Raw genomic sequence first — 26774 nt, forward strand, 5'->3', positions numbered from 1 at the left:
GACTGCATTGTTCTTTTTGCGCAGCTTCGCTCTCTCCGACACTTGTCAGATGATTTGTCCGCTCTGTCTCTGGCCAGGATAGGTAGTCAACGCCGCGACCGGCACCAGGCAGCTATGGAACTTATGCCGCCCGACCATGACTGCTCTACGTGAGTATCTAATGACTTTGTGCTCTGGTCGACGTCAAGAGCATCTTGATGGGGAAACCAGAAGAGAAAGGAGGATCAAGGGATTGAGTAAGACTGGCTGCAGCATCTCGCATTACTCCATCAAACGTCTAGTGAGAGCATTAGCACTCTAATTGGAACTGTCAACGCCAATGGAGGTACCATTTTACACTAAGGCAAGCTGGTGCTCCGGCTCTTTCCACGGTTTCAAGTAATAGAGATCGGCTGTCGCAATGATGCGGCGCACCCCGGAGATCCCGGATGTTACGACGGTGACACATCTCAGCGGGTTGCTGTTGGGGGCGAAGTCTAACTTATATGCCAAAACGATGAGCCGCTTTGATGAACCACCAGCGAACACAAGATGTGGGACTGTTTGAGAGCAGTGTACAAAGCCACACGGTTCCTCAAGGTTTGAGACATACCGAGACAACCAACGTTGTCTTGGGTGCAGTACCTTTGTAATCCGTACTCCAGTCTTGCTGCCAAACTCCAGTCGCCCCGCGGCGCATGAGGCCCACGAGTCTCTTAGACTCTTGGCAACCCCAAGCGCCCCCGAGTCGTGCGGCTTGTTGTGGTGAATACCCGACCATCCTCAGACCATCCCGATGGCATCGTACGCGGGAAGATCGAGCTGCTTGAACAACGGTGCGGTAGTAGGTCGAATAGGGCAACAATTATTGTTGGTTTCATGTTGGGGACGGAAGTCTGCCACGTTCACTGATCCCGAGGCAGTTCAAGGCGTTGATCGATGTACGGAGGAGGCAAGGGCGCCAGTGGGTGGCGGCAGAACTTCAGTGTAACCGTCCCCACACATGATACGGAACTGCCGTTGCTTCCATCAATTCCGAATTATGTGTGCCGACAAGTTCAGTTGAACTGTGCCGCTAGCGCTAGCGAATTACTACCGCCCGCCAGCCAACCCAACAGCGCATATCCCGCAAAAAGTTGCGTTGGGAGTGCCCATGGATTCAATACTTGTATGAAATTTACGGATCACTAGTCCGCGAATCCAGAGTTGGGGGCCGCTTCCAGGCCTCCACGCGACAGCTGCAAACCCCAATGTTTCTTGGCAAATGTAGCAACATGGGTGAATTGTGTGGATCTCCAGAACCTCGCATTGAGATTGCCTAGCGTGCATTGCAAACCACTGCTCGAGGGTTAGAGACGGACAGTCAAACATGCCGCGGGAGGCCATTCTCAAAAGTAGCTTGCAATCTGCTTGTCTGACAGGACAGCCCGTTTTCATGGATCATTTTCGTGTGAATAAGCTCCCCGAGAGTCAACGCCGACTGTCTCCTCCGCTGTGCACAATGCAACGCCGTGAGAGAGTTCCATGCGGCTGACAGGAAGAACCTTTTGGGCCGCCATGGAAACAACGAAATACCAATAAGTGCAGGCCTAAAATTTCGCTGATTGGCCATCATCTGCGCCTCAGAACTCAGCCACAGATCCACATGCTCTGGCCTTTCAAGTCCTACGAAGGTCCTACCATCCAAGAACCCCGATTAAGCTTAGGTCAGGCACCTGGAAAATGGGGACCCCTTCTTCCTTCTTCGGGGAGAAATGCATCGTCAACACGACCCGCTCGCGCCTTGTCGACGAGCAAGTGCTTTAAAGTCATTAGTGATGATTGATTGATCAATGCATACCGTAGGCGTATTCTCCATCACTTGGTTTGTAATTGTCAGCACACCGTGAGGTGATCACTGCTAGGTCCGGGGCCCGCCTCGAGAGAGGGTGGAAAATGGAACTGAGGACAGGGGCACCACCAGTTCGTCAACACATGCCTGTCTTGGCCAGCGCCGTATAAGGAAGCTGTGGATCGACTTCGCATCCCTGGGAGAGTTGCGCAACCAGGGTCACATGAAACCGTCCTCGTCGGACTGTCCTTGATGTTTTCACGGCAAATTCGATGATTTTCTGTCCTATCTCCAACCGATGCAGTAGATCTTCGAACAGTCGTTGGAGTGAAAACCGCTTCTTGTTCCTAGTACTAATACTGTATGGTTGGCGCGTTGCTGTGTCCAGCTGCATGGAAGTGGAGTCTGCTCACCTGAAGGAGAGCACTGGGGGTTTGATTACCGGCAATTGGTGTGCCTTCTCCCATTCCATGCTGTGCAAGTGATTGATTCAGCCCTAGGGTGGGCTTCAGCTGTCGAAACATTCCGTAGGTTCAAGATATCTGAGTTTCAACATTTCCATACCATCTATTGTGCTTCTTCGGTATTTGACTCTTCTCAATATCACATTACTTTGCTTGGCCGCCTGATTCCAATCGTTCGAGGCAGGGTTTTGGGGAGATAACAAGCGGAACCAAGCTTCCCCGCCCCCGCGCTGACAGCACCAATCTGCCCAACAGGCTTCAGCCTTATACTGTTATGCTAGAGGTCGGCTCATTCGATATTTGCAAGGCCCCCTCGCCGCTGTCCTTACGCCCGGCTGAGAAAGCCCTCTCAGCCACACTTCAGACCTTCCCAGACTGGTTTCGCACCTTCTTTGACCACACACGTTCTAAACTCGGAGCAAGCTTTGCGAGCCGCCGCCCACACCGACCTCTGGGACCCAGCAAGCACACCCCTCCCTCAACAACCCGCCGCGAATCCACCCGCTGCAACCCGAGTCCTACCCCGGTTGCAGAGCAGCCGAATTTCCCGCTGGTTCTTTCTTGGTTTGCCTGCTGCCGCTCACAGCCTCCCCTCCCGTCTGTCTTACTTGCGTTACCACCCCCCCCCCCCTTCATTAAGCCCCCGATCGCCGCTCTTCTCTTAAGTCCTTGTAATCTTCACCTGACCATCCCCTTATGAGTTCTTTGAACTCTCGCCTGAAAGGCTTTGGTTTCAAACGGAAGTCGAGCGCCCCGAACCAGCCTCAGGGGAGTGCCAGCCCCGACTCCAGCGAGCAGCAGAGCCCGACCCCGCCTCCGGGACCTCCTCAGATACCGCCGCCGTTCCCCTCGCGCCCGGGTCCCGTCCCGCCGAGTGCACCCAACTCATCGCAGACGAGCCTCCAAATGAATCACCCAGGTGCTGGTCCGCGGCCGCCTAGCTACTCAGCAAACTACCCTCCTGGCCCTCCCGGCCCCATCGGCCGCACCAGCCCTCTCGCGAACCAAGGCCCGACCCGCGCTCCACCGTCGCAAATGGTTGGAGGCCCTCCCCCCATCAACACCGGGGCCCCTCCGGTCGCTGGGTATCCACCTCCCGTCATGGGAGGCGGTCCTCCGCCTGTCCCTGGCGGCCCTCCGGGATATGCGGGCCCTACTGGCTACCCTCCGCCGGTCCCTGCGCAACCAGCCGGGCCCATTGCGCCTTACGCGCGCAATACTGCCGCCGAGGTCGAAGGTAACAGCCGGAGCAAGGCCCAGCTGATCGTCGGCATCGATTTTGTAAGCAACTTGTCCTATCTAACCTCCCTTCCCCCCTTCTTCCCTTTCATCTTCTCATCGTCTACTGCTTCTTTCCGCGCTATTCTATTCTAACCTCTGCTTTCCTCGTAGGGTACCACGTTTTCCGGCGTTGCGTTTGCGTTTGCGACAAACAACGAAGCGAAGGAAGATATTATCACGGAGTGGCCCGGCGCCGGCTCATATACAAAGCAAAAGGTAGGTTCCCGCGCTTCGCACCATCCCTGGGGAAATGCGAGCGTAGGTCCCAGAGCTGACGGCCTGCGTTTTCTTGTGCCTTTTAGATCCCGACTGTGCTCTACTATGACCAGTACCAGAAAGTCGTTGGCTGGGGCCCCGATATCGCCGACGCCCTCGCCCCGACCGGCTACCCCAAGCCGGGTGTGCAGAAGGTGGAATGGTTCAAACTGCAGCTGATGCTGTCAGGTAACACATACATTGATCCCATCAACCTCCCGCCCCTGCCGCCGGGCAAATCGGAAATCGACGTTGCGGCCGACTACCTCTTCAAGCTCCGCCAGGCGATGCGGGCGGCTCTCCAGAAGACGCTGGGTGAGGTGTTCAACCGCGAGGAGAGGAACATCCGATACTACCTGACCGTGCCCGCCATCTGGAACGATGCTGGCAAGGCGGCGACAAGAGCAGCCGCCATTCAGGCCGGTTTCCTCCGCGACGAGAACGATAACCGCCTGACGCTGGTCAGCGAGCCCGAGGCCGCCGCTCTCTTCTGCTCCAAGACCGGCCTGCTGAATCTCAAGGTGCACGACGCGGTCCTCATTGTCGATTGCGGTGGCGGCACGGTAGACTTGATCGCCTACGAAGTTGAAGACGAGAATCCCTTCACGGTCGCGGAATGCACAGCTGGTTCTGGCGACTCGTGCGGCTCGACGGCTCTGAACCGGAACTTCAGCAACATTCTCCGGACTAAGATCCGCAAGATGAAGCTGCCCGACGGCTCCAAGACTGCCGGCCGTGTGTATGCCAAGTGCATCATGGACTTCGAGAACCGGATCAAGGCCGACTTCCGGAATAACGGTCAGAAGTGGGCTGTAGACGTTGGCATTGAGGCCGAGTTCCCCGAGGCGGGCATCGAGGAGGGCTACATGACCTTCACGAACGAGGAGATTCTGCAGTGCTTCGAGCCCGTCGTCAACCGTATTCTGGAGCTCGTCCGGAACCAGATCATTGCGATCCAGGCGCAGAACCGGACCCTCCAGAACATCTTGGTCGTCGGCGGCTTCGGCGCCTCGGAATATCTCTTCCAGCAGATCAAGCTCCACGTCCCTCCGCAGTTCCAGTCCAAGGTCGTCCGGCCCATGGACTCGGTCGCCGCGATTGTCAAGGGTGCCGTCACTGCCGGTATCACCGAGAGAGTCATCACGCACCGTGTTGCCCGCCGCCACTACCTCATGGCCACCCTCCAGCCCTTCAAGGAAGGCTACCATCCCGAGGCGTATCGCGTGCCCTCGCTTGACGGCAAGGACCGCTGCAAGTTTACCCGCCAGATCTTCGTCCAAAAAGGGCAGAAGGTCAAGATTGGCGAGCCGGTTAAGGTGTCGTTCTTCCGCCAGGTCGCCCCTGGCGCTACCCTCATGTACGAGGACATTCTGTACGCCTGCGATGACGACGTTTGCCCAGAGTACACCAAGGATCCGAGTAAGTTTTTTTTTTCCCCTTCCACCAGCTCGTTTTGCTGGAGTTGCTGCTAACGAGCCCAACAGGAATCAAGGAGGTGGTGACGCTCACGTCGGACCTGTCCCGCAAGAACCTGGAGAAGGATTTCGAGCGCATGGACACGCCTCAGGGCACCTTCTACCGTGTCTACTTCGACATCTACCTTACGCTTGACGGCTCCGAGTTCAGCGCCGAGCTTGTCTGCCAAGGCGAAGTCATGGGCCGTTGCAGGGCACGGTTTAGGTAAAGCAGGAGACAGGCGTGTTTGGACGGAAGTTTAGCTGCTTTTCATTTTCGCACCGCATCGGATCTCCACAGTGATACCTCTTGAAGTAAAAATGGACGTGTTTCGCATAGCAGGCAATGTGAGGCTCATTCAATTAAACATGGCAATACGCTGAATTTGGGTGGGGGTGTTGACAGTTGTTTTGGTCGCTTGACTCGATGGAGGAGGGAGAAAGGAACCGTGGGGAGGATAATATTTGATGAATTTAGAACTTCGAGACGGGGTCGATTTAGATGAATCTGTGTCGGCTTGTTTGTTCAAACTTCTCCACAGATCTTCTTTCATCGTGGCAACGGGCGTACTGTATGTAAGCCAGACCAGATCTCCAGAGTGTCGTTACCAAAGTAAACTGCCCGGATCCGCGCCAACAGCCGAAATGTGTGTACGGAATAGTTCGCTAAGGTTGGCGCTTCCATAGACATCCAGTCGTTGCCATTATGGATTCACTATTTCTCGTTTCCAAACCAACGTCCAATCTCCACCCGAGGCCATCTCATCAGAAATGTATATAGACCGGCGTGCAGGCAGCCCTCAGGTCAACAAAAGCCCAAGTTCCGCCTCGCAAGCAGAAAGCCGCCAATCAAGTATCCATTATTACCTCAAGGCTACAACTGCAATCGCCATCTTTTGCATGCCGACTACCTTCCATAGTTCTCTCTTTTCGTGAGAGGCTCTTGCCGGATTCCATGTCAAGCTGCAACGGCCAAGGCACGGCAGTGGCAATCTAAACGAAGGTACCCGACTTTGGTACCTGGTAGGTGCTCTACCCAAGGTAGCTTCCAAAGACACCTGTTGTTTTGGTCTCCTCCTCCTTCTGTTGGCAGCGAAATGCGACCTGACTTGCTTTCTTTGGCCAGAAGCCTGCTGGCGATGCCCCAGGATAGCTCCGTTCTTCCCATATTCGTCAATAACCACACAGTCCTGGTCTCCTTGGATTCCTTTCGGTCATCGTATCGTTGTACCGATCTGAATAGTAGTCCTCCTCTTTCTCGTGTTTTTGATTGTACCATAGATATCAGACTCTTTTGCGTCACATACCCATGCGTTCCCCTCAGCAAGTACCGCTCTAGCTCTCTGAACTTCATTCGAGTCTCTGACCTCGGCGGGAATTGTCTCGAACACCTCACAGCTCGGAGGACAACCCCAGATCAAGGGGATTCGGGAAGTCGCCCAACAGTTCAGAGTTTAGCTGGTAATGGCAGAGAACAGGAAGCAGCAGGCCAGGTCGCAAGCTCCGCGAGGAAGCCCTACTCTTGCTAAGGTTGTTCAGCAGACGAGATGCCGCATCGAGCTTCACTTCTGGCTGAATTTTTATTGTAGGCCCGTGGAGCATAACGGTCAGCAATACTAACGGAACGGTCGGTTCCCCAGCTGATCTGCCGAGTGATAGCACCCCGATTCGGTTCACTGTCGCAGACAGTTGCGGCGAGTCGATATGGCCGGGCATCGTGACGTCGAACGGCGTTGCGCCTGCAAGGGGTAGTTTTGAATTGACGCCCGGCACCAGCAGGATGATTTTTGGAAAGCTCGGATTGGGCCGGCCGGATATGGGGCAGGACGAAATGCTCGATCAAGAGTGACGACGGCGGACCGAGCACATCTAGCAGCGTGAACGGGTACGGGGCGGAGCAGGAGAAGGGGCCATACTGTACCAAGCAAAGTCTATTTCGCCTCCAACAATGCAAAAGACGTAAGAACATCCAGCGTTCCGACGCCAAACCCCATCGCCGACCTGCCCGACAAAAACAGAAGAGGACAGCCAATGTGTCCCGTGAGCATTCACCCTCTCTTAGCTTTCCTCCTCCGCTCCCACTCGGCCCTCTCCTCCTCGTCGCTCCCGCTAAACTCGGCGTCCTCGTCGTCCTCGTCCTGTGGCACCGACGCGGATGCCGCGAGGCCCTTGCCGCCCTTGACGTCCTCGGGGCTGACGAAATCGCCGGCGTTGAGGGCGGCGTACTCGTGTTTCCGAATCACCTCCTTGAGCCCCTCGTTACGCGGGTCGACGAGCTGCAGCGGGGTGAGGCCGCCCTTGTTCTTGATGCGCGGGTTCGAGCCGGCCTCGAGCATCATCTCGACCAGGGCGTTGCCGAACTCGCGCTGCTCGGGGGGCTCCCCGTTGATCCAGCGGACGGCCGAGTGCAGGGGCGTGTCCCCGTCGGTCCGGTTGACCGGGTCGCACTCGAACCCGGGCTGGTCGAGCAGCATGTCGATGATCTCGTAGTTGCCCCGCGAGGCCGCCTCGTGGTACAGGTGGTTGCCGAGCACCGTCGTGGTCGTGTTGAGCAGCTCGGCCGTCGCCTCCTCGTCGTCGCGCAGCGGCGGCGACGAGAGGATCTCGGTCAGGAGCTCCGTGTTGTTGCGCCGGCAGGCTTCGATCAGCAGCTCGCGGGTCGAGGCGCCCTGTTGTTGGATGGAGAGAAAGATTCGTCAGCAGCAGGAGGAGGCCAGGAAAAGAAGGGCATTTGTTTGTTCGTCCGTCCGTTCGTTCGTTCGTTTATGGTCGGGGTTATTATGGGTAGTTAGGTGCACGGGTAGAAGGGGCGAGAAAGAGTGCACATACCTCATGTTCTTCCTCCTTTGCGCGGTTGGCCATTGCGACGGCTTGCTCGGGTGTATGTATGTGTATGTATGTGTGTGCGCGCGCGTCTGTTGGTGTTGGTGGTTTCGAGGGCCGCGAGGGAGACGGAAACCCGGCGGGGCGAGGGGCAGACAAGTCTCAACAAGCCCAAGTGTGTGGTGCTAGATCCAAGGAAAGATGACAAAGAGTCGGTGTATGGATAATAGTGTATTTTGTTTTAGTAGATAGTGAGAATCGAATCACGTAGCAGCCAGGCGGCTAGGTCCCCGCGGATGGCGGTCTTCGTCGTGTCTCTATGTACCTACATACGAGTTGTGCAATAGGGTAGGTGGGCTACAGTACGACTTAGTTACTTGCGTTCGAGGTAGTTAGGAGGTGGCAGTGATGCACCGCAGCAGCAGCAGCAGCGTATTGCAACTCCCGCCGAGCCCGGGGTCCCACTCCCTGTCGTGGGTGGGGTCGTCAATAACTATCCGTAGATGGGATCGCGCTTCTAGAGTGATGATGTGCTATGGTACTTGCTGCCGACCCAGCAACGCCTGGTACAAAGACTTGAGGCGTTCTGGAACACCATTAGCTATCAGGTTCGGTATAGTGTGTGCCTTTGGAGCTCTTCATCACATGCGTTAGCACGCAATCAGTAGGGTAAGTTGTTGCTTTGAAGATCAAGGGTTAGGGTGTGTTTGATTCAGAGTTAAGTTCCTACAGCCCCCGCCAAGCAGCGTTTTTAAGTCTTTGGCCCACATAAAAAAGATGATATATATCCATTACTGAGGTTCTTACATAGGCGCAAGTACTTCTGTAAACCGGATTCAGGTAACGGGATTCCTCTTTCAAGACCAAAGGAACTCTGTCTGCCTGCCCACAGGGAGAGAAAGAAAGGAAAAGAAAATTTAAAGAGGCGCGCACTGTCTCGGCCATTTCTGAACTGCGTGTAGAAGAGGGGCACGAATTTATCTCGGTCCAATCTTTCACGGTCGGCCAAAATGCCAATCCTCTGTAAGCCTCCTCTTACATATTGTCCTGTTCATTGCGCCTGTATTGACTCCGTACCTAGTCTGCCCTTATTGTGCGAACCTTCTCATCCTCTCGAGGATGGAAACGGGCGGCAACCGGCTAGAGTGCCGGACCTGTCCCTACCAGCACGCCATCGACATGCCCATCTACTCGCGAAAGAACTTCCCGCGCAAGGAGAAGGAGGACGTGTTCGGCGGTCCCGGGGCGTGGGACAATGCCCAGAAGGGCAAGGTGCAGTGTCCGACGTCCAACTGTAGCGGAGACGAGGCGGCCTTCTTCCAGGTGCAGATTCGCAGTGCCGATGAGCCGATGACGACCTTCTATAAGGTCCGTTTTCCCGTGGTTGAGTTCTTGTGCGGTATGAAGCTGACAACGTCAATCCAGTGCATGACCTGCGGGCATCGGTGGAGAGAGAACTGATACCTCAAGAGATGGTGTTGCACATGGGCGGCTGGCCGGATGGAATATCACAGAAAGCATTGGGCGGAGTTATGGGCTTGGGTATCTTTATTTGGTCATCTATGGGCTTGATCTGCTAGACTTGACGTTACCTGCATGTAGCCTGGCTCTCAACAGTGGTGCGGCGGTCATTGTCACAGGCTGTCAGGCCTTCCTGACCGCCTTGTCCCTTCCTCCTTCCGTCTGCCCGTGAGGGCGAGGCGATTGCTAGGCTGCCGGCTGCTGCGGCTGCTGCGGCTGCTGCGGCTGCTGCTCGACATTTTTGATCATGGTTTCGTTCTATAGGGCAGAGCGCAGCGCACCAGATCGATGCGGCCCGTCCGGATGTGCTGCACTGTCCTCTCTGTTTGTTCATCTCTCCTTCTTAGCAGCCGGCCTCAACCCTCGCGATGCCACTCCACCGCCGTCTTCATCCCTTCCATGATCATAGCATGCGCAAGATCCGGGCTAATGATGTCCTGGCGGAATTTTTCTTGCTGCAAGAGCTCTAGCATTTTGAGGGTCGCGGTGGGAAACGTGAGATATTTCAAGTACGGCGGGCGCGTCCAGTACTGCAGGTAGTCGAGGTAGGCTACAAAAGCGGGATTGGTAAGGAACTTGCGTGACGCTAGGTAGTTGAGATACTGTGGGTTCGCCAGGGACTGAACAAACTGTTGATCGTCAGCTCTATGGCCGTCAAAAAAAAAAAAAAAAAAAAGGAAGCGTAGCAGCGGGTGTATAGGTGTCAGGTGTGTACACACCTCGAGCTCCAGCTCGAACCGTGAATGGCCGCCGTACTTTGGCTCTTTCGCGCCGTCCGCAGGCAGGGAAGGCGGTTCCAGCGCTGCGCTGTCCACCGACATGGGCTCCGATTCCATGGCGGAACTGTGGCGGCGCTCACTGCTCTGATTGGGGTGACGAGTCGCGGTCAGGAACTATTTGCTTCTTGATGAGGTGGCGGAGGTTGAAAAGCGACCGCTTGGGCAGTTGATAGGATGCGGTTATGGAAGCAGATGGGCCCCCGCACTGGCTCCCCAGCCAGGATTAACTAGTTGTTGAATTTACAGAAGGTGCAGTGGGTCGCCTCTGTGCCAAGCATCAATTTGTCCCACAGTGAGTGCTTGGGAGCCTGCAGCCCAAGTGCGCCACGCCACGCCGAAAAAGGAACTTAAAACAACTTGAGGACAACATCTCACTTTTGACCCTTTCACAGGGGCCTTACAACATCAATTTCAAGGAGATCAAAGGGGGTTATCTATGTTTGTTACTCAAGGGTGTACGTTCATTCAGGGTGTTTACGAGCCTTATCAAGCCCAATTTGCTCGGGTCAGTCGTCGAGGGCTTGATGCTTGCGACTTGGACCGCTCTAACTAAACCTAAGCTTGGGCACCGTCGACCTCTCGACCTCACCCTACCTGGACATCAGCTTTTATCCAAGAAATGTCTTCTCCGGACCAGAGCCCTCCAAATGTGGCTGATATATTCTCGCCATCGGCCCCAGTCCCAAGCGACACGCCTTTGCCACCAGTCTTCAGCTTCGCTAGGCTCTTCGAGCCCCAGTACCTTCTCGTGGTCTTGAGCGCGCTTGGCGTCATCTGGGTCGGCGCCCATGGCTCCCTCCGCCGGCCGCCCTCAGCCGCCCCGCCGAAAGTTAAGAAAGGCGAAAAGAAACGAGAGGAAGAAAGGTTCATCGAAGGGCTTGTTGCATCGGACGCCATCCGCTTCCCACTCCTGCTCGCCGCTGTCTTGATGGGGCTCTACTACCTGATCCAGTGGCTTCAGGATCCGTCCATCTTGAACAAGATACTCCGGGGCTACATGTCCATTATGTCCATTGCCGGCCTGGGTGCGCTTGCGGGCGACGCCTTGGACGTTCTCACGAGCTTGGTCTTCCCGACAATGTGGGCGGACGGCGAGGGCCAGGTCTACCACATCGACTCCCACCGGCGTTGCCAGTACGTGGTCGACAAGGAGACTGCTGAGGAAACCGTTATCAACAGCAAGGATACACCACTTCCGGGGCGTCTGTCCGACTTGACGTTGTCACCGGCCCTGAAACGGTTCTTATGGGAGCTGCGCCATCTGCTCACCCGGGAATGGACGGCCCGGCTTGCTGTTTACGGGAAGACTCTGGCCAAGGTCGATTTCCATGTCAACGATCTGCTCCGCTTTGCCATTGCCGGGCTTGTCGCCGCAGCATACCATTGGACCGGATGGGATGCGCTTTCCAACCTGCTCAGCATGGCTATGTGCTATTTCTCCTTCCTGATGTTCTCTCCCACATCGTTCACCATCGGGACCATGGTTCTAGCCAGTCTCTTCGTTTACGATGTCGTCATGGTATTTTACACGTACGTTTCCGTCGTCCCCCGCGCTTACTACTCTGGGTTCTCCCACTAACTCTTGACGCCTCCCAGCCCCTACATGATCACGGTCGCCAAGAACATCGATGCGCCGATCAAGCTCGTCTTCACCAGCGCCAAGGGTGCTAGCATGCTCGGCCTGGGCGACATTGTCGTCCCCGGCATGCTGATGGCGCTCGCCCTGCGCTTCGACCTCTTCCAGTACTACCAGAGACAGATCAGGCTGGAGCCGGTCGAGCTCGCGACGGAGACCGCCTCCGGGACCTCCACCACCACGACGCAGAACCGCCGTGTCAAGGCTCCCTACGTCGACACTCGCGGCCAGTGGGGCAACCGCTTCTGGACGACGCCTCTCGGCCGCCTCTCTCCCGTGCGCGACGCCGCCGAAGCCATCTCGGCGACCGCGTTCCCAAAGCCCTACTTCTACGCCTCGGTCGTGGGGTACGCCGCCGGCATGCTGGTCACGCTGACGGTCATGCTCGTCTTCAACCACGGCCAGCCGGCGCTGCTGTACTTGGTGCCCAGTGTGACGGGATCGCTGTGGCTGACGGGGTTGGTGAGGGGCGAGGTCAAGGACATGTGGAACTACACCGAGGACGGGAGCCTGGATACGGAAGATGTGATTGTGGTTGTTGAGGTAGACGCCGAGGGTAATATTGTGAAGGAGAGCAAGGAGAAGGAGAAGGGGACGGAAAAGGAGAGCGGGAAAAGCGAGGACGGGCGGGTTCGGGAAACGGCTGGCAAGGATAAGGAGACGGAGCAGGGAGAGGAACAGGGTGCGATCACAGCCGGGCATCATGAGCTGTTTTTGTTTTCGATAACTGCACCGCGAGCGGTGGCGTCGATGCCTTAGATCCGGCTGAAAGAGGAGATAAAGAAGAAGTGATGCCGATAGCTGACTGCTTTGGAATTCAACGGCAACAATGCTTGATGGCCCCGCAGCTTGACAGCCTGGACTGCAGCCATGGCTGAACAACATGACTCGGGAACAAAATGACTTGGAAGGGGGGGGGGGGGGGGGGGGCTTTTCAGCCTGCGAGTTATGCCGGCTCCCCGAGCCCAGTCATATATGCGCTGAAGGTAACCTGCAGAGTTATCTCGTTGGGTTCTTTTTAGTCCGTTGGACTCCTCACGCTACGGATTGGGACAAGTTCTTCCCGCCGCTATTTGGTGCGTGCATGACAACAACAACTCGTCGAGACGAGACTGGCAGTCACCCACTGGCCTCGGCAAAGTCCAACACCTCCTCTAACGACAGCACCTCGTACGGCCCAAGTGCCGACCGTAGCCGGGCTGCCTTCCTCCCGGGCGTCCTCACGGCCGTGGCGATCATGAAATCCGGCCCGATCGACCGCAGACACATGTCCACGTCTTCGACCTTGTCCCCCCGCAGCCAGATCCCGATATCCCTCAGCACCTGGCCCTCCTCCTCGCGGGCGGGCGAATCCCATCCGGGCGTCGGGGTCGGCGGCCGGAACCGGCGGAACTCGAGGTCGCGGACCCAGTCGGCCACGAGCCCCGTGCCGCCCAGCTTGAGGTAGGCCTCGCGCAGGGCCCACAGCGCGTAGAAGGCCCTCAGCCTCCCGTCGTCGTCGGCGTCGTCGGCGGCCGCCGGCACCTGGTGCTTGAGGTACGCCACCTCGCCGTGCCCGAGCACCTCGGCGTGCATGTCGACGAAGGCGGCCCAGCCGTTCGCGGCGATGTACTCGTGGTCGCGCGCGCGCCGTTCCGCCGGCGACACGACGTCCACGCCCACCTGCACCACTTCTTCTTCTTCTTCCCCTTTCCCCTCCTCGCCCGCGCCGCCTGCTGCGACGGCGACGATGGCGACGATCCCGGCCTGGTGGCTGACGTTGAAGAAGACGGGCTGCGTGCCGGTGGCCGGGTCGACGAAGACGGGCTTGGTGCCGCCGCCGGGGGCCGCCGTGAAGCCCGTGGCGACGACGCGGGACCAGGGGATCCGGGCGCGCGAGAGCTTGGCGACGGCGTAGTGCTTGAGCAGGGCCGAGGCGAGCGCCATCTTGGCGTCGGGCGGGCGGACGTAGCGCAAGACTTGCGAGCGCGTGGCGTGGGAAAGGAGGGAGAAGGCGCGGGAGGCCTATGGTGTATAGGAAAGGGGAAGAGGGGGGAAGCCTGTGAGTAACGTGTGCCTTGTGCACGGGGACGGGTTGGAGGGGGAATTTTTTTTTTTTTTTTTTGGGGGGGGGGGGGGGGGGGGGGGGGTTTTTTTTTTTTTTTTGGGGGGGGGGGGGGGGGGGATGAGACAGGTTTGCATCGCTCATGCTTGCATCGATCCAAAGAGCACGTGGGTTGGGGTGTGCAATGTTGGGTAGGTTGAGATTCGAGATTGCCTGAGCGACTGGCATCGAGTGAGGATTTGGGAGTGATGAACTCACGTGTGTTTCGAGTTGGTGAACCTTCTCTACTTCGGGGTACCAAGAGCGGGTGTCAAGGATCCATTGTCCCAATATCGGGATCGGGGATGTGCTCGGGGGAGTCATCTTGAAGAAGCGGTCGTCTGGAAGGGCGGTTCTGCCTCGAAGGCGTAGGCACTAACTTAGACACTAACTATCACTATGAAGCCGTCGTGCCCGAAACTGGCGCGCAGTCGTACAATATGTGGGGAAAGGGGGGGGGGTGTGTGTTTCGATGTCTCAGTTGTCACCTCACTGAGGGTCAACTGTAACTAAGTGAGCGCGGGGCTGAGTTGTTGCGGTGTTAGGAAAGGCGCAACTGCCAGCCGAACTAGTCGGCTCAAGTTCCTGAAGTGCAACCCATTCGGGATTCACGTTATAAACTTCTATTTTTGAGGGATCGGGGGATCCACTTCCTCTAGCTGCAGTCTTCAATTCCTTATGCGTTCCTTGTGCCGCCTTCAACCTGATTCCGGTTTGTTCGGATTGAGGTGCATATGTTAAGCCCATTAGTTATTCGCATCGGCTGCCATAATGGCTCCCAGCGCAAATCGTCGCTTTGATCAGCCGCCAACAGTGCTGAACAACAAATCACTTTTTGCAACAGCAATCGCTTCCCGCTCTCCTGCCGAAAAACAGAACTGTGAGGTAATCACCCTCACAAGCCCGTCGGCTTCGCTGACGTTGCCGCCCACCGCACCCACTGCTCAATCCCCGAACCCTCGCGCGAATCGGCGTCGGCCCGTCCCGCGCACATGCGGGCCGAGACCAGGACAGAGCGCCCACCCAGGCACCAGCTATGAACCGAACGTTGAGCTCGCCATTCCGACAGAAGAGAGGTTTACCAGGTTTACCAGGTTTACCCCTTGTTTCGAGGAGTGCTCGGGGGGAACGTCACCGCTCCCCCGATGAGCGCTTTCAAGCTCTGTTAGTCAGCACCTCCACGCCGCCGCCTCTTACCTGCGCCCGGATGAGAGAGACAGCACCCTTCCGCAAGACACTTCAGTGACTCGGAGTGTCTCAGTGTGCCAGAGAGCGGCCCGCTTGCCACGAGGCGGTCGAAGGGCGCCCGTAATGTGAGTGTCACATGATGGTATCTCCGTTCTGATGGGTTCTTCGTAAGATGGCCATCTTGTAATGCGTATTGTTATCCGTTCCACTTGGCTTTTGATGGCAATCGGTGCAACGCTTGAACGGGTTCATCGGTCTTCCTGAAGATGATACAGAGTAACGCCGAGAGGTTTTACAAGGTGGATTCGGGCCCTGGGCAGCTACGCTTTATTTCTAAACGTGATTTGTTCACAAGACCCAGGACAGCACATCCAATTGCCCGCCAAAAGGAAGAGGGAAAAAAAAGAAAAGAAAAGAAACCGACCTCGTCGAGGGAAGCAAAAGATTTATGTTGAATCTCTCCTCCGGGAAGGCTCGAACTTCCAACCTCCTGATTAACAGTCAGACGCGCTAGCCAATTGCGCCACAGAGGATTGATCAAGTTGTTGATTGGATGTCTTGCCGGCTACGGTCCTGAATTGAAGAGGACACCCATGTACGATTTCGGCTGTTCGGATCTCAAAAGGCGGAGGTGGTGGGTCCTAAAGCAACAGCAGCTCGAAACCGTGCGTGGAGCGGAGCGGAGCGGAGCGGAGGTTGTGTCGGTTGCTTCCGTGGAGGCATGTCAGGATCTACTCCGGAACCAGTGAGTCCGATGAGAGAGACGGCAGTGCGAGTTGAGCGTGGAAGAGGAAGAGGAACCCAGATCCTCTGTGTGCTTCTGCCCCTGCACTTGGGCGGCTAGCTCTGTGCTTTCTTTGACCGGCTCCGAGTCGCGAGCGAGACGACTACGGAGAAGACTTAACGTTAGCTAATAGCTAAACTAACTTAGCGGCCAGCTAACCAGTGGTCACTACGGATCACAGAGGATACAGACTGGGAGTTCAAAGTCGTCGACGCACCAATGATGGCATGGCGGCTGGGGCCTGGGACTGAGACATGTTTAGCTCAGTCTAGACCTGGCTGTGAGGGGGTTCACAATTTGTTGTTCAGCATCTATCAATGTTTGCCTGTAGTTACTCCGTATTTAAAATGGATAAGGTACTATGTAGTGTACGTATGCGCCCGAACGTTGAGTACAAGACTCTACTACCGGGCCAAGTTGGCGTGTGTCTCGACTTACCGTGGTATTGAACTCAACACACTGCGTCGCAAAACGGAGGATAGTTACCGGAGAAACCAACCGGCACTTGGTTGAGCATGACGTCGGCAGCTGGCCCGCCAAAATTCGTGGTGTGGTCTGCTGGCGTTGGCTGGGGTTTGTTGCTGTGCAATGGGCTGCTGAAAGCCAGCGGCGATCTGTGCTGAAGGTGGGGTAGTTTCCTGCTACACTAGTGCAATTGGCTACTTGCCTCCCGCCAAGGCGTGGCTGTTTAAGAGGTTGCGTCATCCAAGGGTCTTCGCTAGAGATCGAGACCCGCAACAGCTCGGTCCCACAGCAGGACAACAACCACTTCTCAAGGCAAGCGGGACGGAAATGTGGTGTGGTTTGGTCGACAAGACGCGCGACAGGATAAATGGTGGCGTTGGGCATCCACCCGCCGACGTAACCAGAGCTGGTAGTTCGCTTTATTCTGGCCCATGGACGATAAGTGGGTGTAGCCCTGCTCACCCAGACATATACTTCCTCGATTACCTGTGTTCAAGTGTGTTCAAGAGCTGGTCCAGTCCACCACCAATCGTACCTTCCAACACGGTTGTGTCACGCCCTGCTTCCCGCCCCATCACCCTTTGCGGTGACCATCTGAAGTTGAAATTGAAAACGTCACCACAGCAGGGCTGGGACGACTCCAGACGTTGCACAAGCAAGCTCCGCTTGCGGCGCAGACCAGGATCTCGTTCTGAGCAGCACCCAAACCACGGCTCTAATCAGTCGCAAAGGTGGCCAGTACAACCACCCAGCAGCAATCATAACTTAATTTTTTCCCTTATTTTCTCTACCAATTTGCGACAGTCTACGTTGAGCTTTGTTTGGCATCTCCCAATCTCTTTCCCGCCAGGCTTGTTTGAATAGAGTATTCCACTCAATCTTTTTTTCCCCCATCTGCTCCCCCAGACGAACATCAGGAGTCGCAATGTCGCGCAGTAAGTCTCGGCCCCCTTGCCTGCATCTTGGAGGGATGGCTGTCCTAACAACCGCCTTCAGCTACGGGTCTGGCCCCGGCAGCGCTGCTGCTCCTTGCCGGCTCCCTCCTCCTCCTCTGGTTCGTGATCCTCTCGGGCGTCACGCACACCTCGCCCCTCCGCCAGACCTACTTCCTCCGCGCCGATACCTCGGGCATCCAAGGCGCCCGGCCCGTCACGCAATGGACCTACTTCAAGACCTGCGGCGAGGGCAACACCGACTGCGGTCCCGCCCGCCCGGCCCTCCCGCTCGGCGACGCCTGGGCGAGCAACGCCCGCGGCGCTCCGTCCGACCTGATTGGCCGCTACGGAAACGACACCACTAGCTACTACTACTGGTACATGTGGCGCTTCGGATGGGTCTTCTTCCTCATCGCCCTGTTCTTCGAGGTCCTGGCCTTCTTCTCCGGATTCCTCGCGCTGTGCAGCAGGCTGGGCTCGACCTTGACCGGCCTGATCTCGCTCGTCGCTCTGTTCTTCTTGTCGATTGCCGTCTCTCTGATGACGTACGTTCTGCCCTTCCACTACCCGGGGACCCCCCCAACCCTCTCTCACCTTCCCCCCATCACCCACAATTTTGTCTCCGTTCAGTCTCCGAAAACGAAACGAAATTTAAAAAAAATATATATATAAAAAAGCCAGAATCTAACCAACAAATCAGGGCTACCTTTGTCAAGATGCGCAACGTCTTCACCAGCGAGGGCCGCAGCGCGTCGCTGGGCAGGTGGGCGTTCGGCTTCAGCTGGGGCTCCTGGGCCGCCCTGTTCATCAGCACCATCCTCTTCTGTCTCTCCCGGCATAGGCGCGGAGACACGACGACCGCCGCACCCGCGACCAGCGGCACCACTCGTCGGGGCTGGCCCTTCGGCCGGCGCACCGCCAGCCGGAAGTCGTACGAGGGGCGCCGGGTGAAGGACGAGTACGCGTGAGGATGAAGAGGACAAATTTCTATCGGTCGGTTCAAGACAAATAGGAGATGTGCAACGATCATGCGATGAGGCAAACTGGCTAATAGATCACTAAGCAAGCGGTGAGATGATAATGATGTTGACGACGACGACGAAGTTGTTGTTGTTGTTGTTGTTGTTGCTGCGGGTGGGACGTTGAAAGTAGTAATAGTGATGGACGGCAGTGACGGAGAGATTGCAATTCACTCGGCGCGAGCCACCCTCGTTTTTTGTGATACCAACAGCATCCGATGCTTTACCTGTCTGAAGACCTTTTCAAACTTTGTTCTTCTAATCAATCGCTGATTAGCGGGAAATGCTTGAGGTGTAGCGGGACATTCCTTGGCCATAGTTTAGGACAGATACCTTTACAGGTTCAGATTTCCGGCTCTCTATTGGAGTTTTAAAGTTTGTCAAGGGCGAAACGAACTGTAAATCTTCCTCTTCTTTTTCTGTTCCATAAGGGCCATTCGCTCCTTGAAGAGCGTTCCAAACTGCTCCTCTGACTGCTGACTGCTTCGATTCAGCTCCCTTCGAAATTGAAGTAGCCTCTCCGGATGACATGTAACTGCAACGAACTGCCGATTGAGGTGACGGATGCAGATGATAAGAAACGAGTGGGAAGGAAAAGAAAAAAAAAAAAAAGAAACATTGAGAGCGCCTTGAATCCATAGACCGCAGGAACAATCCACCCCCCAGCAGCAGCAATCATACCAATGTCGGTATACCACAGTCTAGACCCCAAGGTGACATGTTGACGTAGGAGAAGTTGGGGGAGTGCTCATTCACCAGGAACAAGCACCGAATGCCCCTTCATATTCGCCAGGGAGAAAAGGAGGAAAAAAGAACACAGCCCCCACTAGGGACAAGGTAAAGAACTCATCTCCGTCTCGGACATCTACCCCCGTCAATGAGCATCCTAATCTACCTGCCAACACCGCCGAACCCAGACCGGCGAGACCAAGTGGAAGGAGGAAAAATGAGGAAGAACTAGTGACAAGAAAAGGAAACAGGAGGGCGGATGGAAAGCCCGAAAATCAGGGCTCTCCTAGTGGGCTAGCCATAGGGCTAAGGGTATCCAGAGGCGCGGCATGCAGCGCCGGCTTTTTTGCCTCCTCCTTCAGGAGCCCGTCTCGCTTGCGCTGCAGCACGGCCTTGACCCACTCGGCCACCTCGTAGTCCCCTTCGCGCACCTGGCCCGAAGGATTATTTAGGCTCAGCGAGCCCGTGGCGTCGGCGAGGGCGTCGTCAGCGGCAGCCTCCTCGGCCTCGGCATCTTCGGTGATTGTCTCAGGCTTCCCAAGAGACTTGATCCACGGGTGAGCGAGCAGCATCGGGTAGGTGTGCCGCTTGTGCGGGTTCTTGTTGAGGCAGCACCGGACAAAGTCTTGGGCCAGGGCCGAGTAGCCGTCGGAGGGGAGGTCGGGGGGGTCACCTTCGACGATGGCCTGTCGAGTTGAACATGGATTAGATATACTGAGACCCGAATATTGTTTTGGGCAAGGGGTTGGATGGACGCTTACGCTCAGTTGGCTGAAGATGGTGCTGGATACCTCGGGCGGGTAAGGATACTTGCCCATGGCGCACTCGATGATGGTCAGACCCAGACTCCAGATGTCGCTCTGCACGTTGTACGTCCCGGAGGCGGCGCCCGCCGCCAGCGCGCCGCCGCTGATGCGCTCGGGTGCCATGTAGCTCTGACAGCCAATGTTGGTCTTGGCGATACTCGCTACCAGGTTGCCCGACACGCCAAAGTCGCAAATCTTGACCTGCCCATTGGTATTTACCAGGATGTTGGTTGGCTTCACGTCGCGGTGGATGATGTTGTGGTCGTCTTTGAGCGTCTTGAGGCCGACAATGGTGGCGAAGGTGATCTTGCGGAGCACGTTTTCTGGTATCCCGCCCGCGTACAGCTTGTCAATGCTGCCGCCGTCCATGTACTCGATGCACATGTACACCGCGCCTTCTTGGAAGAAGGCGCCGTAAAAGTCAATGATGTAGGGCGATACACATTCGTGGAGAATGACGAGTTCTTTGAGAATGGTGGTGAACTTGGCTTCGTCGAGCTCCAGCCGAATCTCCTTCATGGCCATGATCACGCCTGACGTCGCCCTGCTCCCGCCAGAGGCGCCGCCTGATGATGTATCGTTGGGTGACCCGTCTGTCTCGTTAGAGGATTGCGAGGAAACCAACGGCCGAACTTTGCTCAATCCTTGGCCGAACCGCGGTACTTTTGGCCTGGCGTGCCTGACCTTGTACACGGTGCCGTAATTGCCCTTGCCGAGCTCGTCCAGGACGTCAACCTCGTCAAGCGAGATGGAGAACGTCTGCCCGTTGGCAAAATTGACCCCTGTTCCTGTGATGGTCGCTGCGCCGTCAAAGGTGATCCAGCCCTTATCTGCATCGATGTAGTTCTTGAAGTCGCTCAGTTTGGAGCCCCGGCCTTCCCCGTTCAGTGACGGCTGGTTTTCCCCGTCGTCTCCAAGATCCCGCAACTTTGGTGGGGCGGCAGCAGGTGAAGAGGCCCCTTGTCCGGGGAGGTTGCCTAGCTTCATGGCCCGCCTCTCGCTCAGGCTTGGGGTTTTCTTCGAGCCTGGGACTGAGGGAGCTGACTTCGGGAACGCAGGAGGCAAGGGCCGGGACATGCCTCCCGGCATCTTGAGGTTGGACGGCATGCCGCCGGCTAGCCCGCCGGCGCTGGGTCCTCCCACCTTCGTCTGCATGCCTATGCTGCCCATGTTCAGGTTCCCCGCAGAAGGGCCGGACCGGGCCGCCATGTTCATGCGCTGCTCTTGAAGGGCCCGCGCCCTCTGCATGATATCAAACGGCAGGCTCGATGCGCTAGGGGTCGGTCTCCTCGCCGTGTTCAGAAGCCCGGTGACGCTCGAGGTAGGGCTCATGCGGCTGGAGTTTTGCGGGTCCGAGACTGTTCTCAACGACGGTAACCGGCGGGGCAGTTCGGTGGGAGAAGGACTGGGCTGCGCGTCGGAGCTCGAATTTGGGAGGTCGAGGGGCATGCTCGCCTCCGAGTCGTCGCCGAGCGAGCCCGGCGAGGTCGGGTTGCTCTGGTCATACTCATCCGCCGGCGTGGTGGGGTCGGTATCGTCGTGATGGCCGGCCATGGTGCCGGTATTTCAGGAAAATAGGAGGATATCCCGTTTCTAGCTGCTGTTCGACATACACCGTGGAGGAAATGATTTTCCTTTGCGAAAATAAAACAAAAAAAAAATCCGGCCTTGTGGTGTGTTGAGTAATCGTGTCCGGAGTCGAGACACGATAGAAGATGGTGGGGTCGAAGGAGGCTTTTGGGAGGCCGCGCTCTCACCAGATGGTCGACGAGAACCTTGTTGGGTACAAACCCTGAATTTGCCCAAGACCTGGAGGAAAACGATATGAAAAATGTCGATGGCGGAATTGACCGAGTTCGCAGCAGCCGAGCTCAAGGAAAAGCCGAACACGGCCCAAAAGGCGAGGTCGTAGGTTGACGATGGGGCTTGGGCCGTAAGAGGGATCGAGGTCGAAGAAACGGTTTCCAAGTCCTGTCGGCCTGTGCGGGCGGCTGAGCCGACGTATGAGCGCTGTGATTGGCCACGAAGCGGCCGGAATGGAGTTCTAGAGAGGCGGTTCTGGGAGCTGTGACAAATGAGACTTATCGGCGCATCCCCAAAGTTAAGGCTCCTTGTCTTGTCCAAGAACAATTGTCGGCGACGCCGCTTGGAAACAGAAACCATTGAGTTCGACCTTGCACCGGAGAGGAGCCCGAGACCCAGGCAATGGATGTTGATTCACTTGAGCAAGGCGAAACCTAAAATTCCTGGCCTGCCAATCAGCATGGCAGCGTGGGCACCGGTAGGGGCTTTTGCTCCGGTAGTTAACCCCTCCATGGTCGGTTTGTCTTGCTCCACGCCTGCCAAGATGCGACTTCCAGGCTCGCGTGTGACGACCAAGGGGCGAAAAAGTGCGGTGGCACCGGGGATTGGCCGCAATGCCCTGCTGGGTATCACTGATTTGGTTAGGTATTGAGAGCCGCCTCTTCCCGGATTAGAGAAGTATTTCTAAAAAGAGCCGTGAGGTTGGTAGAATGGACACGAGACAGGGGCGGAAGGCAAAAACCGCATACGGAAGCTTGTTCCTTCTGACGACTGCGCACACTTAACATGTCTGCCTCGAGACGATGTGCGCCCGCTTGGGCCGCCGAACCGGTTTGTTGTAATCCGTACAGATTACTTTCGGATGCCTCATTCCCTACACAGTAGAGCAAGGTGCCCGCTTAGGCAGTCGCAGCCACGCAGTATGACGTCCATAAGCCACGCGTGCGGAGACCGGCGATGTGGCCGGTGGCTCCAATTGGAGGGCCGCTCAACGCTTGCCGACACCTGCAGCAGCAGCCAAGCAAGAGATCTTCACAATGGCCGCTTAGTGCACGTCAACCTGCTGGAAGCCTGGGCAGCTAAGATGCGAAATCAAGTTGCTTTTTTCGTCTCTTCTTCTCACTGACCGTCGAAACGACCCTGGACGTGTACGAGGCAGTTCGAGTCGATTCAGTCGTGCGGCTGGGTTTGCCGAGCACAGGCATAGCTCACCAGCCAGTAGTGGCTTGCGGTTCCGAGAGGACGAAGCCAATTACAGCGGGCCTGTCTTTCAGAAGCTACTTCGTACTGCCTACGCAGCAAAGAGCAGGACATTTTGTGATCGCGATGTTCAGTGCATCACCCCCACTAACCTGGAACTTGCCATATTTGGGGTGGGCATGTGGCTGTGAACCCGGCCGTTCCGATATTCCGACGAGCCACAGGTGGCGAGGTTGTGTACCACGTATCAGTTAGTGTGATACGTTCATACTCGAAAGAACGAAGACTGCAAGTCGAGCCGAGCTATGAGATCTGCGACGACCTCCTTGAGTGTTTCGGCAACGATGTCGGCATGCAACTGCCCCTCTTTGTAACTCCTGATCTGCACCGATAACGCACTCAGTATTTCCCCAACAAACGTCAGTGGTGGAGTTCAATGTCGGACGCTCTTGGCTGCTTGGCAGGTCCTTCATCGACTGCGGCGGCCCGATGGCGTCTTGCCGTGCGTGCTGTGGCTTCGCTGCAATTGGTGATGGTGCCATCCAAAGCCCGAAGCCTACATATCCTCTCTCTGCATTGAGTATACTATATTTGAGAATCGGATTGCGACAGGAGCAGCCAACCGGAAGCGGAGTCAGAAACGCCTCAATCAGGAGGGTGGTGGGGAAGACCGCCCGACGAACACTTCGAAGGAAACTGGATGACTTAGTCAGGTTCAGGCCAAAGAGAGAGCTCCAGAGACTTGTATGGTAGCGATAAGGTTCTTAAAGGGCCTAGGCATGTCCAAAACACCTCTCATTCTCACTTTCCCGCTCTCTTCTCCTTCACTCTTCTTTGTTGTCGCTGCTCTTATTCGGTTTGCATCGCAACCTACACTACGACGCCCAGTAAAACGGATCCCGCGGATCTCCCGCTGTTTCCTTTGCGTCTGGGGCTTAGCAGCGTCACTACGGCTGCACGTTTTGCGATTCAAGCGTCTGCTGGGAGCTTGGCAGCTCCTTGGCAGCTCCTTGGCGTTACTTGGCGGCCAGATCGAGAGGCACAGCAAGTCGGCCGGCGTTTGTAGTGAGACACCTTCTGTTGTTTGGGCGTTTCTAGCTCTTGGGCAGGTACCGCACTAACACTTGGCTGCGCCTTCTGTTGGCGTTATGGAGTAGTTATCGCGAGACGCCTCTGCCGTCTTCAGCGAGAGCCAATCCATGCCACCACGCGGAGAGAGATGGCGTTCTCAGCAATTGCCCGATTGTCCCATTGCAATGCGGCAATGCACCCAGGAAAATATCCCTGCGCACTTATAAGGCGTTGCCCAGGGCGCCTTCTTAGTTTCTTCGTTTCCTTACTAGTTAATTTTCTGACACTTTGCTGTCTCGCTTGGGCACCCAGCTCCACACAGTTAACTCCCTTTGCGGTGTCCCAGGGCGCTTCTCCTTTTTTGGGCCGCCTATGACAACATTGAAGTGCAGGGGCGATATCTCGGGCTCTATAAGCAACCCGGGTCTACGCTAGCTCCGGCTTTTGCCCTCTTCCGAGCTTCAGCATCCAATTCATCACCCGTTCTCATCGCCATTACCCAGCGCCAAACTACAAGGGACTCTTGATGGGCTTCTTGGACATCCGGGCGCCGACGTCGTTTCGGCTCTCGTTGGGCGATGCCTGGGACCCTGCATCGATGACAACTGGGCCTTCGCCCTTTGTCATTTTCCAGAAGCAGCCGCAGGAGACCCATCCCTCCATCGACAACCTGGTGCTCCTTGTCGTCGGCGCCGTCCTCCAGGTCGTCTGCGTTAGCTTGCCCGGTTACATCATCGCGCGCCTGGGCCACTTTGACGTCGAGAAGCAGAAGTTCCTCGCCAACCTCAATGTCATGCTATTCACGCCATGCCTAAGTATGCATGTTAACCGCACCGTGATGCGAGATTCTGTCGATTGCCGGGTTCTAACAAGCGTCTAGTCTTCACCAAACTCGCCTCGCAGTTGAATGCCGATAAGCTCATCGAACTCGGCGTTATCCCCATCATCTTCGTCATCCAGACATTTGTCTCGTACATCGTCTCGAGGATCGTGGCGAAATGCTTCGGCTTCAACCGACGGGCCTCCAACTTCGTGACGGCCATGGGCGTGTTCGGCAACTCCAATTCGCTCCCCATCTCCCTTGTCATTTCGCTGTCGCAGACATTGAAGGGGCTGCACTGGGATAAAATACCGGGCGACAACGACGATGAAGTGGCTGCGCGGGGTATTCTCTACCTGCTGCTCTTCCAACAGCTCGGTCAGCTGGTCAGATGGAGTTGGGGTTACCACGTCTTGTTGGCACCGAAATCCAAGTATGAAGAGTACAACGACGAGGCCATCGAGGAGGGCCGCCATCGCGACGAACAGGTGGAGGATGCAGACGAAACGCAGGGGCTGATTGAAGGCATTGACATACTCTACGAAACCGAGACGCACGAGCACGAGCACGAGCACGAGCATCATCGGTCTTCGAGCCCCACACACACGGACGATTCATCATCCCATTACGAACCAGCCGGAAGGACGCCTGTCGGGGGTTCCTCGGGCGCGTCGCCCAACGACTCAGAGGATGAGGAGCAGCATGACGGGGTATGGAAGGCGAATGGAAAGCCGTCCGCGGACAAACTTGGATTGCACAGCCAGCTCGAAGGCCACGAAGATTTGGACAGGATACTCTCTTTTCCTCGCATCCACAAAGCCGACGGGTTGGAAGCGAGGCCGGGCATCAAAGGCGTCCCCGTGAGGTTGCGACGCTTCATCCGACGGTGGGAGCTCAAGACCTGTGACTCCCTCCGCGCCGCCGGCCGGCGTGCGTACAACTCCCTCCCGCGCCCCATCCAGGCCGCCCTCACGACGCTGCACCGCGCGTGCCAGCGCGTCTACCGATTCCTCTGGGACTTCATGAACCCGCCCCTCTGGGCGATGCTCATCGCCGTCTTTGTCGCCTCCGTCCCCGACTTGCAAGCCCTCTTCTTCCGCGAAGGGTCCTTCATCAAGACGTCCGTCACGAGCGCCATCAGCTCCTCGGCCGGAGTCGCGGTCCCCCTGATCCTCGTCGTCCTCGGCGCCAACCTGGCACGCAACACGCAGGTCAGCGACGACGAGACGGACCCGGAGGAGAAGCAGATCGGCACGCGCCTGTTGGTGGCCAGCCTCATCAGCCGCATGCTGCTGCCGACGCTCATCATGGCTCCCATCTTGGCACTGTTCGCCAAGTACGTGCCTGTCAGTATCCTCGACGACCCCATCTTTGTCATTGTCTGCTTCCTGCTCACGGGCGCCCCGAGCGCCCTGCAGCTGGCGCAGATCTGCCAGATCAACAACGTCTACGAGACTATCATGGGGAAGATTCTCTTCCAGAGCTATGTTGTCTGGTTAGTTGCTCCCACCCCACACACCCGCGCACGATTCAACTTCCACTCGAAACCCGAATTTCAATGTGCTAACAGTTGGTGATGACAGGATCATTCCGTCGACGCTGATTCTCGTAATATGCGCGTTGGAGGTGGTTGAATGGGCTAAGTGAGTGTGTGTTCCCACACAGGTTTGGGTGATGGTGGGATTGGAGATCGCATTTTCATCTCATATTGGGGTTTCTCAATCTGTTCGGCTGGCTTTGAGCGCGCGAAGACTGTAACTTCTTTGGGTCCGGTGATATTGGCGTTCATGGGCGGAATGGCTGCATAGATGTATACCTTCGTGGGCTGGCTGGGTGGAACATTGCTCT

General features: G+C 56.6%; 9 protein-coding genes and 1 non-coding gene across 10 annotated transcripts; 5 read left to right on the forward strand and 5 right to left on the reverse strand.

Moving 5' to 3' along the window:
- Window positions 1-3180: 3180 nt before the first annotated feature.
- P884DRAFT_191947 (uncharacterized protein) lies at window positions 3181-5494 on the forward strand (the record flags this gene model as incomplete). Its single annotated transcript, XM_069437635.1, has 4 exons — window positions 3181-3555; window positions 3667-3771; window positions 3858-5229; window positions 5295-5494. 4 exons carry the CDS (start codon window positions 3181-3183, stop codon window positions 5492-5494), a joined length of 2052 nt encoding a protein of 683 aa, XP_069301278.1.
- A 1818-nt stretch (window positions 5495-7312) lies between these two features.
- Window positions 7313-8126, reverse strand: P884DRAFT_296802 (uncharacterized protein; the record flags this gene model as incomplete). Its single annotated transcript, XM_069444447.1, has 2 exons — window positions 7313-7933; window positions 8094-8126. 2 exons carry the CDS (start codon window positions 8124-8126, stop codon window positions 7313-7315), a joined length of 654 nt encoding a protein of 217 aa, XP_069301279.1.
- A 971-nt stretch (window positions 8127-9097) lies between these two features.
- On the forward strand, window positions 9098-9663 carry P884DRAFT_289568 (uncharacterized protein; the record flags this gene model as incomplete). Its single annotated transcript, XM_069444007.1, has 3 exons — window positions 9098-9110; window positions 9169-9455; window positions 9513-9663. 3 exons carry the CDS (start codon window positions 9098-9100, stop codon window positions 9546-9548), a joined length of 336 nt encoding a protein of 111 aa, XP_069301280.1. The 3' UTR covers window positions 9549-9663.
- On the reverse strand, window positions 9664-10558 carry P884DRAFT_282562 (SOH1-domain-containing protein). The gene is made up of 2 exons (XM_069443604.1): window positions 10328-10558; window positions 9664-10237 (listed from the first exon to the last, which is right to left on the reverse strand). The coding sequence occupies exons 1-2, from the start codon at window positions 10442-10444 to the stop codon at window positions 9965-9967; spliced, it is 390 nt and encodes a 129-aa protein (XP_069301281.1). The 5' UTR covers window positions 10445-10558; the 3' UTR covers window positions 9664-9964.
- A 200-nt stretch (window positions 10559-10758) lies between these two features.
- P884DRAFT_216961 (signal peptide peptidase-domain-containing protein) lies at window positions 10759-12861 on the forward strand. Its single transcript, XM_069439331.1, has 2 exons — window positions 10759-11917; window positions 11984-12861. The coding sequence occupies exons 1-2, from the start codon at window positions 11007-11009 to the stop codon at window positions 12780-12782; spliced, it is 1710 nt and encodes a 569-aa protein (XP_069301282.1). The 5' UTR covers window positions 10759-11006; the 3' UTR covers window positions 12783-12861.
- An 87-nt stretch (window positions 12862-12948) lies between these two features.
- On the reverse strand, window positions 12949-14520 carry P884DRAFT_236554 (uncharacterized protein). Its single transcript, XM_069439997.1, has 2 exons — window positions 14326-14520; window positions 12949-14027 (listed from the first exon to the last, which is right to left on the reverse strand). Exons 1-2 carry the CDS (start codon window positions 14428-14430, stop codon window positions 13143-13145), a joined length of 990 nt encoding a protein of 329 aa, XP_069301283.1. The 5' UTR covers window positions 14431-14520; the 3' UTR covers window positions 12949-13142.
- A 1233-nt stretch (window positions 14521-15753) lies between these two features.
- Window positions 15754-15827, reverse strand: P884DRAFT_t24. The gene has a single exon. It is a non-coding gene; the product is annotated as a tRNA-Asn (tRNA).
- Window positions 15828-17468: 1641 nt separating this feature from the next.
- On the forward strand, window positions 17469-18446 carry P884DRAFT_296807 (SUR7/PalI family-domain-containing protein; the record flags this gene model as incomplete). The annotated part of the gene is made up of 3 exons (XM_069444448.1): window positions 17469-17478; window positions 17540-18023; window positions 18179-18446. 3 exons carry the CDS (start codon window positions 17469-17471, stop codon window positions 18444-18446), a joined length of 762 nt encoding a protein of 253 aa, XP_069301284.1.
- A 1055-nt stretch (window positions 18447-19501) lies between these two features.
- Window positions 19502-21586, reverse strand: P884DRAFT_191385 (kinase-like domain-containing protein; the record flags this gene model as incomplete). The annotated part of the gene is made up of 2 exons (XM_069437585.1): window positions 19502-19912; window positions 19988-21586. The coding sequence occupies 2 exons, from the start codon at window positions 21584-21586 to the stop codon at window positions 19502-19504; spliced, it is 2010 nt and encodes a 669-aa protein (XP_069301285.1).
- A 2909-nt stretch (window positions 21587-24495) lies between these two features.
- Window positions 24496-26619, forward strand: P884DRAFT_54126 (auxin efflux carrier). Its single transcript, XM_069445957.1, has 2 exons — window positions 24496-24921; window positions 24987-26619. The coding sequence occupies exons 1-2, from the start codon at window positions 24633-24635 to the stop codon at window positions 26501-26503; spliced, it is 1806 nt and encodes a 601-aa protein (XP_069301286.1). The 5' UTR covers window positions 24496-24632; the 3' UTR covers window positions 26504-26619.
- The last annotated feature ends 155 nt before the right edge of the window (window positions 26620-26774 follow it).

This window comes from Thermothelomyces heterothallicus, assembly GCF_042370625.1.
Source record: "Thermothelomyces heterothallicus CBS 202.75 unplaced genomic scaffold P884_scaffold_2, whole genome shotgun sequence".
In the NCBI taxonomy this organism is placed as follows: Eukaryota; Fungi; Ascomycota; class Sordariomycetes; order Sordariales; family Chaetomiaceae; genus Thermothelomyces; species Thermothelomyces heterothallicus.

What these genes read in the sequence shown, in the direction of transcription:
- P884DRAFT_282562 (XM_069443604.1), bottom strand. Translation starts at nt 10,444, where the DNA reads ATGGAATCGGAGCCCATGTCGGTGGACAGCGCAGCGCTGGAACCGCCT. An exon ending in GGTTCGAGCTGGAGCTCGAG is followed by an intron (nt 10,238 to 10,327) that starts GTGTGTACACAC and finishes GACGATCAACAG; the next exon opens with TTTGTTCAGTCCCTGGCGAA.
- P884DRAFT_216961 (XM_069439331.1), top strand. Translation starts at nt 11,007, where the DNA reads ATGTCTTCTCCGGACCAGAGCCCTCCAAATGTGGCTGATATATTCTCG. An exon ending in GTCGTCATGGTATTTTACAC is followed by an intron (nt 11,918 to 11,983) that starts GTACGTTTCCGT and finishes GACGCCTCCCAG; the next exon opens with CCCCTACATGATCACGGTCG.
- P884DRAFT_236554 (XM_069439997.1), bottom strand. Translation starts at nt 14,430, where the DNA reads ATGACTCCCCCGAGCACATCCCCGATCCCGATATTGGGACAATGGATC. An exon ending in TTCACCAACTCGAAACACAC is followed by an intron (nt 14,028 to 14,325) that starts GTGAGTTCATCA and finishes TATACACCATAG; the next exon opens with GCCTCCCGCGCCTTCTCCCT.
- P884DRAFT_54126 (XM_069445957.1), top strand. Translation starts at nt 24,633, where the DNA reads ATGGGCTTCTTGGACATCCGGGCGCCGACGTCGTTTCGGCTCTCGTTG. An exon ending in GCTATTCACGCCATGCCTAA is followed by an intron (nt 24,922 to 24,986) that starts GTATGCATGTTA and finishes ACAAGCGTCTAG; the next exon opens with TCTTCACCAAACTCGCCTCG.